The sequence below is a fragment of the Miscanthus floridulus genome, chromosome 5 (genome assembly GCF_019320115.1).
Source record: "Miscanthus floridulus cultivar M001 chromosome 5, ASM1932011v1, whole genome shotgun sequence".
In the NCBI taxonomy this organism is placed as follows: Eukaryota; Viridiplantae; Streptophyta; class Magnoliopsida; order Poales; family Poaceae; genus Miscanthus; species Miscanthus floridulus.
The window spans coordinates 147,889,848-147,903,216 of NC_089584.1; the positions used below are offsets into that span (position 1 = coordinate 147,889,848).

Consider the following 13,369-nt stretch of genomic DNA (forward strand, 5'->3'; position numbering starts at 1 on the left):
TCCCACCACAATAGTTCTGTATCCATTCCTTGTCTTCAGGCTCGATCTCAGTGTCGATCCACTGCTCAAAATCACAGAGCGGTGGAGGAGTCTACAACAAATACAATTGTTATAAAACAAAAAATCATGCAAGATGTCATATGACATAAAATAATTATTACACAACATCAATTCCTCACTATCTTATTAATGCGGCGCTGACGAAGTGTAGGTTCAAATACAAAATTAGAACACATCAAATACCTCTGTCTATACGTGTCCTCTTTATCGGACTTGGCTACCTTGCAAGGATCGTTGCAAAAGCATATGTGCACTAGAACACCACTAGGTAGAGGCAATGGGTCGAAGGTATTTCCGATCATCCGGCCATAACTACAATTTAGCCATTTTTGTTCTAAGAACCGAAAGCCATTAACATTAAACCCTACACCTAAGGTTTTCCATTTGATCCACAACAATGAACCCATAACATAACAACATGCGCTGAGGTTACCTTGGTTTGCTAGCTTTTTCACGCCTTGACATCGTACGGTTATATAATATAAATATTAAAATTCAATGAAACCCTAAGTAATGATGATTCTTAAGTTAAAAAGTCTTACTAATATATACTGAATCGATATGAAAAAAACTAGGAGGGAGCGAGGATACCTTGCTCTCGAAGATGTATAGATCAAATCAATGTTTCCAAGGTCCAATATACTGATTCATGAGGTAGGGACGAAGCGGGGAAGAAAAAAAACTCGAGAGGGAGGAGAAAGAAGAGGAAGAAGGACTAGGGCAGCAAGGTTGGGCGCCGGGTTAAAACACTACCTCGGTGCTAGGATCTTTGGCGCCAAGCTCGACGCCAAGGTCTTTGGCGTCAAGATCCACGACGCCGAACTGGCTGCCAGGTCAGCGTCCACGCCGCCAACGTAGCCCCGACCTAGACGCCAAACCCTCTAACGCCGAGACGTACAACGATGACGCCGAACTAAAGGTCCAAATTTTAAAAGCATACATCTAGAGACATATTTATGAATAACTTAAAAAAAAAACAGGTCAAAAAATAAAAAAATTCGGGTGTCTTTGCCTGCTTGCCTCACTGACCTGCCTGCCCCGGTAAGGAAGCAACTGGCGGCGCCAATCTGCTTAATCTATAATAATCTCATCGGAGCCCCAAAATCACTCGGCTTTAATTTGGCGGTCTGTCCTCACGTCTTTCTTTCTCTCCTATGGTCATTGCTGCTAACACCAACCCCGAGTCCCCCACAAGCAGCAGTCCAAGCTACTAGATCAGTACTTGCCTGCCTGCTCCAGCTCCAGTAATCTTTCTCTCGCTCTCGCCCAACCACCCTTTAAACCCGAGGTACCAGCTAGGCGCCGCGGCGCCGGAGGGCGCGGCGGAGGCAACTGCGTTCGCGCCGCCGGCATGCTCCACGGTGGGAGAGCTGTCTCGCGTGCTGTACTGTCTCCAAGAAAGGAGGGAGGGCGAAGCTGATCTTCCAAAAGCCAAGGTTTGCACGAATGCTCTGATTCCTCTCCTCTCCTTTCCTTTCCCCTGGTGAGATCGATGGGGGAACCGAGGCTAGCTACTCCTTCCACCTCGCAGCCTCAGAGCGGGGGGATGCTTTTGGATCCGTCGATATTTCTGCGCAAATCTTTTCTTCCCTGCCAAATGCTCCATGTTTCGGGGGTGCGGCGTTATCTCCGGCGGCCCTTTGTTTGTGCTCTCTGGATCCTTGGAAGAAAAATTCGAGACCTTGTGGTTGTCATTAGCAGGTTGTTGAGATTAGACGGAGCTTTTTTTTTTATTATTATTCCCCCTAAATGATCGGGGTTTGCTGCTATTTCCGGTGGATCTGAATGCACTGCGTACATTTCATTTTCGTGAAATCTCATAGCGTTTTGGATTGTTGGCAGATGTATTGGTAAAGTTGTTGGGAGCTGTTCAATGCAAAAGGTGCGGGCTTCTCCCAGCAATTGTCAGCTGTCAAAGTAGATAAGTTTGTTTGGTCCGAGTGTGTTCTTTTTGGGATGGCTAGATTTGGTTTGTCAAAGCTACCCTTGTGCAATGTGCATCAGTGATCAATATTTAGGGCAAAGGCCCAAAAGTCGCAAGCAAAATTTTCTTGTACCAAAAAGCTGTCTCCACATTGAAAACATTTGCATCTTTAGCATAGAGTGGGGGTGGGGCTTTTATTGGATTAGGGCATACCGTTTTAGTATGCTACATTCGTAGCATTCAATCTTGTAGTGGTGCATTGGTTCAGGTGCTGTGTGAGTTGTAAATTGGAAACCTGCCTTGGCTTTTGGAGGGTTTGGTGGATCTGAGTTGATTAAACAGAGCTTTTGTTGTTAGTTGGAAATGCTTTTGGTTGGTCATTTGTACAATGCTGATGGGCTTTATTGTTTCTGGGGCCCCTAGAATACACACTCGACTCAGTAATATCTTTAGTGGAAAGACGAGAGCTTTTTGGAGCTAACATTGAGTTTCCAATATTTTCCTTATGATTAAATGGATCTTTTGGTTGGATGTTCTGCTTTAATGGGTTGGTCAGGCATGGCATTATTTAAAGTACAACTTTTTTTGTGTGATTCTTTGTTCATTGAAACTTCTGAACTCCTGGATAGAATTGGATTCTTTCTTCGTCTTTTGGAGACTGGGAGCTTTGCAGCTAATAACGGTAATCTAGTTTTTCTTGGTTTGTCAATTTCTTCTGGTTGGATCTGAGCTAAGTCACTGGTGCTTAGTTTTTTGGTCTATGCACATTGTCTTCCCAGTGTAAAAATGCTAGCAGAGAAAATTTAATCGCCCATGGCAAGAGCGAGGACCTAGAGGAGTTGGGCATTGCGGTATGAGCAGAGAGGGGCGATTGGGAGCTTCTGAGTGATGGAAATTATGAGTAAATAACTACGAATTCATCGTGTGGTACAAAAATGGGAAGGGGGTGAGGTGGGGTGTGGGTGTGGGGGGGGGGGGGGGGTGGGGGGGGGGGGGGGGGCAGTGGCACTCCACTGGCGCAGGCCTCTCCACTTGATTCCTATCAGGAGTTAATTGATATAGGCATATAGCGCAACTTGGCAGTGCTCCTCAGATTCTCATGGGGAAACTGGTTTCGAGAGCGATACCAGACAGGCCCTTAGTGTAGGTAGATTTTCATGAAGTGGTTCTTTTATTGATTCTTTTCTGATTTTATAACTTGCTTTACACTTGAATGGACAAACTGCACTGTTGATAAACTGGCCTTTTTCATGAAGGGACTGATATGAAATCGGAAGGGGCGTACAATATCAACATAATCTTTTTTTACTGCTGTATAGAAATTTACCAGCCATTTGTGTTTCTTTCTTTCGTTAGCATTTGTCAGATATTTACATTAGCTTATACTGTGAATATGGCAGTTATTGTTATTGTTTCGTCTTTTCTATGTTTTTCTTTGTCGTCAGAGTATGGTCCATGTTTGATTGTTTCTGGTTTGCTGTGTGAATTTTACTCCTTTTTGTGTCTAAAAGGAGATGAATTACATTCTTTGATGTGAAGAAGTTTGTGTTGCTTTTGCTTTCAGACAAAAAAGAATGCTACTCCTAACCTTGAGAGACGTTTAAACTGAAAGCCTTTTCTGGGAGCTGTCATTATACTGTCACAATGTCAAGGGTACCAAAATGGAAGATCGAAAAGACCAAAGTTAAGGTTGTATTCCGGCTGCAATTCCATGCCACAAATGTGAGTTCTCATACATTAATTGTATTGTTTCTTCTTCTTTTGGTTGTTCGCAAGAAATTTTCTTTTAGCAAATTATACTTTCTTTGTTACTAGACTTGCTTGTGCATTATGTGTGAGCATTATTACTTATTTCTCTAAAACAGGCTTGCTTAATCTGTTACACCAATAATTTTGGTTGCAGATTCCATCAACAGGGTGGGACAAACTATTTTTGTCCTTCATCTCTGCTGATACGGGAAAGGTGAGCGCAAAAACAAATAAGGCAAATGTCAGGAACGGGAGTTGCAAATGGCCGGATCCAATCTATGAAGCAACACGGCTTCTTCAGGATCCTCGGACTAAGACATATGATGACAAGCTATATAAGCTTGTTGTGGCCATGGTGCGTTACAGAAATTGTTTAATGCTGATCTTTGTCTTGCTCTGTCTCTCCCAATGTTCTTTTAAATTAAGGTGTTGATTTCTGTCAAAAAAGCACTGGAAGAACTTACCAATAACTGATGTTTACTTTCTTTCACCATATTGGTGGAAATAACAGGGGACGTCACGGTCTAGTATTCTTGGTGAGGTTGATGTCAATCTTGCTGAATTTGCAGAAGCACTGAAGCCAACTTCAATAGCACTTCCTCTTCGTGGTTCTGACTTTGGGACACTGTTACATGTATGTATCTTAAAAAATGTTTCTTTTAGTATAACAAGAGTTATCAGAAGCTAGTATTATGCCATGATGAGAAGTAGTTCAACAGTTTTGTTCTCTATTTTGTGGGGATAGTGGAATCCTAAGCCAGGATAGTAACGTACTAACGTGAAGAGAGGCAGAGGAAGACCGAAATTGACTTGGGTAGAGGCAATAAAAGGAGACTTGAAAGGATGGAATATACCCAAAGACTTAGCCTTAGATAGGAGTGCTTGGAAAACAACTATTCACGTGCCTGAACCTTGATTGCTTTCTGCTGGGTTTCAACTCTAGCCTACCCCAACTTGTTTGGGACTTAAAGGCTTTGTTGTTGTTGTTGTTTGTGGGGATAGCAGCTATTTTTTTCCCTCTCTGACGTGGTTCTTTGATAAAACCATTTCAGATCACAGCACAACTTCTCACTACAAAAACTGGTTTCAGGTTTGGTTGCCATGCAACAATTTATATAATTCTTCTACAAAATAAGTTATTGTTTCTAATCCTTCTAAATTCTTGTTTGCTACAGAGAATTTGAGCAGCAAAGAGAAACTGGCACCAGAAGCTCTCAGCAGTTATTGAACCAAAGAAGTCATGATCCTGCTGAAGTTGCTGCGGCCTCATCAGACATTGGCACTGATAAGGTTGGTGAAGAATATGAATGATCTAGTTGGCATTATTTATGTTCATTTGGTGATAGACTTTCCTGTGTCATGCTGAATAGGTTAATTCGAGGATTAAGCTAAAAGAAAATTCTCTGGGGTTCCCCTTGGCTGAAGATTCTGCAGGGTCAACAGACGACTATGAAAATTCATCACATACTTCAGATGGTATTTTTACTGAAAAGAATGATCCACATGGTGCACATGAGATCAATAGCTTTAGGAGCTCAAGTGACTTACCTCTTTGTCCTACCAGTCAAAGTCCTACACCAGAAAAAGGCGCCCTTTGGGGTAAACACCTTTCACCACAAGGGAGCAATGATTGGGCTCATGGCTGGAGTCCTGAGTACTGTGCTGATAAAGATTTAGCTGCCGCTCATGATGAGAATAACCGACTCAGAACCAGACTGGAGGTGGCTGAATCAGCGTTTTCTCAGCTTAAGACAGAAGCAACATCTCTGGAGCATGTTACTGACAAGTTAGGCACTGAGACACAGGGCCTTGCTCAACAGCTTGCTGTTGAACTCATGTCACGTAATCAACTCACTACTGAAGTGTCCTTGCTAAGAACAGAATGTTCTAATCTGAAACAAGAGTTGGAAGAAATAAAATCTTCTAAACTCTCGCAGAACAAGTTTGACGTAGAAGGTAAAACTATGATTAAGTATGGTAATGATATTCTTGCTACAGAGTCCATTCATCATCTCAAAACTGAATGGCTGCAAGGTTTGCTACTTCTTGAAAGTAAACTGCAGCAGACCAGAAACAATGCTCTCCATGGACTACAAGCAAGTGATCTTGATTTTCTTCTTGCTGATCTGGGGGCACTTCAACGTGTCATTGAGAACCTCAAGCAAGCTGTTCAACCAGGACAAATGAAAGAAAATCACAATGCAGAACATTTGGTTCCACTTACTGGTTATCTATCAAACTCAGGACATAATGATACCCTCAAGAAAAGTTCTGGTGGTCATACAGGCACAATGGAGGAGAAAATGTGTGAGCTCCTGCAGAAGCTGGAGGACTCAAAAACTGTGAAGGAGAATCTCCTGGAGAAGATGAGCCAGATGGAGCGTTACTATGAATCTTTTATCCATAAGCTTGAGGAGAGCCAGAAGCAGACAGCAATTGAATTGGAAAATCTCAGGAAAGAGCATAACTCTTGTTTTTACACAGTTTCTGTCCTCCAAGCCCAGAAGCAAAAAATGCACGAGGAAATGAATGATCAATTAATGAGATTTGTGGAGGACCGAACAGCTTTAGAAGCTCAAAATAAGGAGCTTGAGAGGAGGGCTGTTGCTACAGAAACTGCACTCAAGAGGGTTCGATTCAATTATTCTGCAGCTGTGGAACGTCTACAGAAAGACCTTGAGTTACTGTCGTTTCAGGTTCTCTCTATGTATGAGTCAAATGAAACTCTTGCCAAGCAATCATTACTAGAAGATTTTGATAGTTTACCCGAGGAACACTCTGCTGTGGAAGATTTATGTGGCAATAATGAACATGAGCAATACAGGCCCGGTGTCAAACAAATCGTACCTGAAGGTCTATATGCAGAGAAAGAAACTGATAGCCAGAAAAATCTTCTTCGGGCACTCAAGATTGAAGAGCTCCGTGCGAGATCAGAGTTTCAAGCACATACTGATTCACGGGGGAACCGCTCAAACTTGGAAGGGCCAAGAAGGGCCTCTAGCGCTATGGAATCTGAGCATTTAGAAATGTTTATTTCCAACATTGAGTGGCAGATATTTTCTGATGTATTATGTGAGTCTCACTACGCTGCATTGGATATCATTAAATGCACGCAGGGGAGGTTGCACATGTTAGAAATGCAGCTTCAAGACTCTAATGATGCTAGGCAATCTCTAGTGCTCAAGTTGAACTCTGCATTGGACCAAGCCAAAAGTGTCAAAGAAAGCGAAGCAGGATATGTTTTGAAGTGTGATGATCTGATTGTGAAGAACCAAATATTAGAAGCAAAGCTTCATGGTATTACAGTTGAAAATGCTTTGTTTATGGAAAATCTCACGGAGTCTGAAAGACTTATTCAGGAACATAAAACTTGTGAAAGCAAGTACAAGGTCTGTGCTGAGGAAGTTATGAGATTGGACAACCTTTTATTCAAAGAAAGTCTACTAACCAACCAGCTTAAGGATGAGCTCACGTCACTAAGAGAAGGTTTTGAGGCCATGAAAGATGAGTTAAATAAGCAATCCTCCATAAACAATGATATACAAATGGTTTCTACATCGCTTCAAGATCAACTGGGTGACCTATGCTCTAAAATTGTATCTTTTAACAAGGAAGTCAACATTTCAGGCTTAGAAGAGGCATCTTTGCTGCATGAACTTGAGAGTAAGAATTACACTGCTGTGATGAAAAGATTGGAATCCTTCCATCAGCAAACATGTGACAAGGTACTTCATCTTCTTGAGGAGAAGGAAGTACTGGAGAAAATGTGTGATGCTCTTCAGAGAAGGTCAGAGAAGGCTGAGACAAAATTGCATGGTACGGAGCAGAAGTTTATATGTGATATGGATGCCACAAAGCAGAAGCTAAACTTGTCTGAGGAACTTGTAGAGAAGCTTCAGCAAGAACTGCAGGACATGGCTCACAAACTTAGGATTTGCTCTGATTCTCAAGAAAAATATTCTATTACCAATGGTGACTTAACATCAAAATTGTCACAAATGGAAATTGAGCTACAGCATGCAACTAGTGAGAATGAGGCTCTTGTTGAAAAATTGAAAGAGTTTGGTGTTACTGCAGAGGAACTCGAGAGGACCAAAATATATCTTGCTCAACATGAGGAGGATAACCGGACCTTGACCCAGTCATTACAATCTAAACATGAATTGTTAGTGCATATGGAGAGTGAAATCAAATGTTTACGTGATGATCTGATGTGTACTGATGAGAATTTGCTAAGAGAAAAGAGACTTAAGGAGGAGCTTGAGTGTGCCCTTGCTAGTCTTACATCACAGCTTGGTGAGAAGGATCAAGTTCTACTTTCTTTTGATGAACACAAAACAGAGCTCATTCATCTGAAGGGCCAACTTTTGGACATGGAAAAAACACATAGTTCAATGCAAGATTCGCTCTCGCAGAGTGAACAAATCCAAAGGGACCTCAACTGTAAGAATTGCTCTCTTCAGTCCCAGCTTTCAATTCTGGAAAACCAGTTAGGAACAGTTGTTGAGGCCATGCTTTCCAGTGAAATTGAAGCTAGTTATATGAGAAGTCAGGTAAGAGAGGCTGTTGTGCAGCTTAATATGTTTAGAAACGAGTTTGAGAAACTTCAACTCAAAAGCAAAGAGGCTGATGAATTATTACGGGCACACATGTCTACTGAAGCAGAATTAGCCGATAGAAATAGCACACTTGAAGCAGCTATCCATTCTCTTGAAACCAACCTTAGCAGTGTTATTCAAGAGAAGGAAGGTCTTGAGGAGCTTATGAAAGGACATGACGAAGCATCAACTCAAGTTAGTAACAAGTCTCGGGATATAGCAGTCAATAACAGTGACAGAGTATTGAAGGATCAAGATGAGATTTCACAGCTTAGAGTCTTGCAGGCAGATCTTGAAGAGCAAGTTGATAATTTGAAATCTACAAAAGATGAGACCGAAATTTTAAACATGATTCTTAGGTCAAAATTGGAGGAGCAAAACACTGTGATGTCATCATTGCTCCAGAATCAAAGGCATGAGTTGATAAATTCAATAGAACAGAACAAAGATCTTACTCACAAACTTGCTGAACAATGTCTGAAGGCAGAAGAGTTCAAAAACTTGTCTATCCATTTGAGAGAGCTAAAAGAAAAGGCTGAAGCTGGAAGAAAGGAGAAGGAAGGATCTTTACATGCCATGCAAGATTCCCTTAGAATTGCATTTATTAAGGAGCAGTATGAATCGAAGGTCCAAGAGCTGAAAGGTCAAGTTTTTGTCAGTAAAAAATATGCTGAAGAGATGCTGCTGAAGCTGCAAAGTGCTTTGGATGATGTTGAAACTGGGAAGAAAAATGAGATTGCTCTTGCTAAGAGAATTGAAGAGTTGTCGATGAAAGTTTCTGAAATGGAGGTGGAGATGCTTGATTTATCAGCTGATAAACGAGAATTGTCAAATGCATATGACAGCATGATGACAGAACTAGAATGCACAAAACTAAACTTAGATTGCTGCAATGAAGAAAAGCAGAAGATTGAAGTCTCTCTTGAAGAGTGCAGCGAGGAACGTAACAGAATAAGGGTGGAACTTGGCCTGGTCAAGAAGTTATTGGAGAATATGGCATTAACAGACAATAATGCATCACGTGATAGTTTTGAATCATGCACCCCTGGAACCACATCGATTGGGCATATTCTTGGAGATGGCAAGGCTGAGTCTGCATCAAAGGCCACACCAAATACAACAAAAATGGATTCAGGGTTACAGGAACGTGAAATTCAGAGTAGAAGTTTGTCATCAAATATGTCTCAAGGAGCAGAGGATGTTGTGAAGTTTGACGATAATGAAGAGAGCAAGAACTTGGAGGTAATCAATCTCCAAACTGTTTGCCTTTTGGTCATTTCACTATTTGTCAAGTTTATGGCAGAACCTTGAAAGGGTAGCATGTAATTTTTTTTGCCAGATTTGTTGTATAAACCATGTAGCACATAGCAACACTTGATATATAGATCATGGCTTACAAACCTCATTGTGATCTTGAGGTGTAGGGAAATATGATCCAACCTATGAAATTTTAGAATGACTCCCATGCGGAGCGCATAAAATAGATTTTTGTTTAGTATGCAGGAGAATTGGTCAACATTCTGACATGCCAAAAAACTGTAACATGATTGCTCAACATTTTGGTTAAATGGACCGTGTTATTTTTTTGGTTAATTTTACTGATTGAAAATGTAAGTCATTTTGTCATTCCTTTCAACAACTTTTTTAACTCTGACTATCAATATGTAAAGAATTATGTAGATTGGCAACATAAGGCTTATTTCACTAGCTTCATCATGAGAAACACTTTTGTAATTTGTAACCACTTTATCTCAGAATATCATATTTAATGGAGAGGACTAATAAAAAATGTCATATTGTAGCCATGTTGATATCCTAAATGACTTGCATCTAGATAATGTCAGAGACCACACGTTTTGTGCTTTTACCACTGACAAAGCAAATATGTTAGATATTATCATGTGGTCAGTTTACATTTTCAACACCAATTCGTTACATCTTTGGTTCTTTGTTGTTTTTTACATGATGGATAACATTTATAGTGGTGTGTTGTTGACTGCTTAGTCAGCTGACTTTATTTTGCTGTTGTGAGTTTTGACAGAATTGCGATGAGGAAATGGAATTGTCAACAGATAACAATTTGAATGGCAACAATAGCATCAAAGATATTTCTCAAGAGCATAAGAAATTAGCAAATGAATTCAACCTTTTCCAGAAGGAGGTAATGATGGAACTTCTCTTGGTGCATTATTTCTTTCAGGTTGTAACCCATACTATGTTTGTGAAAAGCAAATTTCACTTGGAAAAATGTCCGACATTTTGGGATTGTCACATAATACCGTTTCTTCCCCATGCTCCTACAGGGAGACAAAGATACATATGCTAGTACATCTGTAGTGTTAGGACTTGTATTCAGGGTGCTGCGATATTACCATATTATATGAATTACAAAAATGAAGTGATGTGATTAGCATACTTGCTGATTTGCTTGAGTTCATGATGGACAAAGCTTGAATTTGAAATTTTTTGGCTTGCCATATATGAACTATGCACAACTAATGCAATAAGGGCTTGTTTGCTTGTATCAAGGCTTGTGCAGTGTAGGCTCTTATGTAAGCTTGGACAGTGCTCATAGCTGGCCCAATGCAGCGTTAGCTAGTATACTAGATTTAGTCGTGTTAGGCAAGCTGATGGGCCACACAAAAGTGAAATATTCTCACCTCCTCCACCCCTACTAGAACATAAGACCTCTACTAGAATATGGAGGTGACTACATACAACCAAACACAATCTTAACAAATGAAACTTGCTTATGCAAGACAAACAAACACCAAGACATTGCATACATTTATACTGGCTTGAGTTATGATGCTTAAGATCTAATGTAGGCGAAGACTAATGCAAGCAACCAATCACACCCTAATTGAATTAGTAATATGATCTCAACATCACAGTGTCACACGGATGAGTCTTCATCATTTATAACTCAGTATATGAAATCATGAAGGCTTATAACTCCTGTTAGACAATTTGAGAAACTATATACTCCCTCTGTCCCAGAAAAAGTGATGTTCTGACAGATTAGTGGAGAAGAGAAATGTCCCTAATACCCTTAGTATATCACACATGATTCCCTTAAAAGAAGGGATGTCGCGTGGTGTACTTCCTAATTAAGACACACCGCATGCAAGCATGCATAGATCCGAGGCAGGCTGACACGCCGCATGCAAGCATGATCCGAGGCAGGCAACAAACAATAGCGCGTCTCAATTGGTAACTTGGTGCCAGATTTGTGGGCCAACAGTGTGTCTAAAACTCAGAACATCATTTTTTCTGGGACAAATTTTAAATCATAGAACATCACTTTTTCTGGGACGGAGGGAGTATCTCTGTACATCTCAGTAATGAAACAATGTGTGGCATGATATGGAAGGAGCTGATTTCAATGGAAATTGTTTTTGTATGCAGCTGGAAAGATTGAAAAATGAGAATCTGTCTCCTCTTCTTCCCCTAGACGTTAATCTAACTGACCCATCACTCAGTGGTTTGGAAAGGACATTATCACAACTTGATATGGTATGAGTCCTGTCTGTATAGTAAACGTGAACCTGTACTATGATATATCTCATTCTCATTTTTGCATCTGTTACTACTTTAGGCAAATGAGCATTTGCAAAGTATTTTTCCTTCATTTAAAGAGCTTCCTGGTTCTGGCAATGCCTTTGAAAGACTACTCGCTTTGGAACTCGAGCTCGCAAAAGCTCTCCAAGCAAAGAAGAAAACGGGCATCCTTTTCCAGAGGTAACTAGTACATTCAATTAGCACTGTTATTTCTTTTCATGCCTGATAATCTAATGAAGCAGGTGCTTTTCCCCCCCTTACCTAGAGAACTTTATAAATGATGAATAAAATCATTCTAAACATTGAGCCATCGCAGTATGAGCATAAATAATGCTTTTTGCCATTCTGAATCTTTATCATTTTCTTCTTTTTGAAGAAATGCTAGAGTTGCTTCTGCAATGAAACTAACTAGACAAATGTAGCACCCACAAATTTAGATTTGTAGACTATAGCTAACTCCCATACCAATAAGTTTGGCATTCAAATTAACAAAATAGAATCTGGGGACAGCTGCCACATTCAGCTGCTAAGTTTCTGAAGCTAACAGTTGCAGCAGTTTTCTTCCCCTTGAATGGGCAGGAAAACTGCATGCCATTTCATTAAATTGAGAAGGAAAAAAACTCAATTGTGCAACAGCCCCCACCCCAAACACACACAACCCAACAACATAGCACACACGACATACACACCAACAGCACTCGGCACCTGGAAATCTTTCTACAATTTTCATTGCAACAGAAAAATTAGTAGCTTTAGTAATAGCACATCAGTCAAATTTGACTAAACACTAGTACATATTTTGATTCTCTTTGCTCCTTGTTAGTTCATTCTTGAGGCAGCACAATGATGAAGCAGCAGTCTTGCAAAGCTTCAGGGACATCAATGAACTGATACAAGATACTATCGAGTTGAAAAGGAGGCAGATGGCAGTAGAAAATGAGCTAAAAGAGATGCAGGGCAGGTATTCAGAGCTCAGTGTGCAGTTTGCCGAGGTGGAGGGCGAAAGACAGAAGCTCGAAATGAATCTGAAGAACCGAACACCATGGAGATCATAGGGAATCAACGAGAAAACTAACGGAGAAAAAAAGTGTCAGCCAGTTGCAGGCTTTGTAAACAATCTTGTGCGACGGCAATGGAATACATTTTGTAATGTAAATATCAGTAGAATCTCAGCATCTCTGTACCAAATTGTAGAGTTGTAAGTGAGATGCATAAATGTAACACAACACCTTGTACAAGCGCCTCCAGCTCAGAAACAAATCTTGTTAGTTGATTGTTCTTTGCCAACAACCAGCAGCCTTTGAAGGCTGGGTGTATTCACGTTGCTGATTGTATGTATTTTGCAGTTATTTGTATAGATCTTTATTTAACGTTGACTGGAAGCACTCCTTGTTCTGATGTTGGTACTGGCAATTTGGCAAACAGAAGGAACCTTGTGATATTCATTTTCATTTGGCATTGAGCTCTGGTGCATATC

At 40.6% G+C, this 13,369-nt stretch overlaps 1 protein-coding gene across 1 annotated transcript; it reads left to right on the forward strand.

The window, feature by feature from the left end:
- The first annotated feature begins 1,167 nt into the window (after positions 1–1,167).
- On the forward strand, positions 1,168–13,241 carry LOC136451126 (uncharacterized). Its single transcript, XM_066451877.1, has 11 exons — positions 1,168–1,496; positions 3,549–3,706; positions 3,888–4,088; positions 4,245–4,367; positions 4,786–4,823; positions 4,909–5,023; positions 5,104–9,573; positions 10,373–10,492; positions 11,740–11,847; positions 11,930–12,072; positions 12,716–13,241. Exons 2-11 carry the CDS (start codon positions 3,629–3,631, stop codon positions 12,945–12,947), a joined length of 5,628 nt encoding a protein of 1,875 aa, XP_066307974.1. The 5' UTR covers positions 1,168–1,496; positions 3,549–3,628; the 3' UTR covers positions 12,948–13,241.
- Positions 13,242–13,369: the final 128 nt, after the last annotated feature.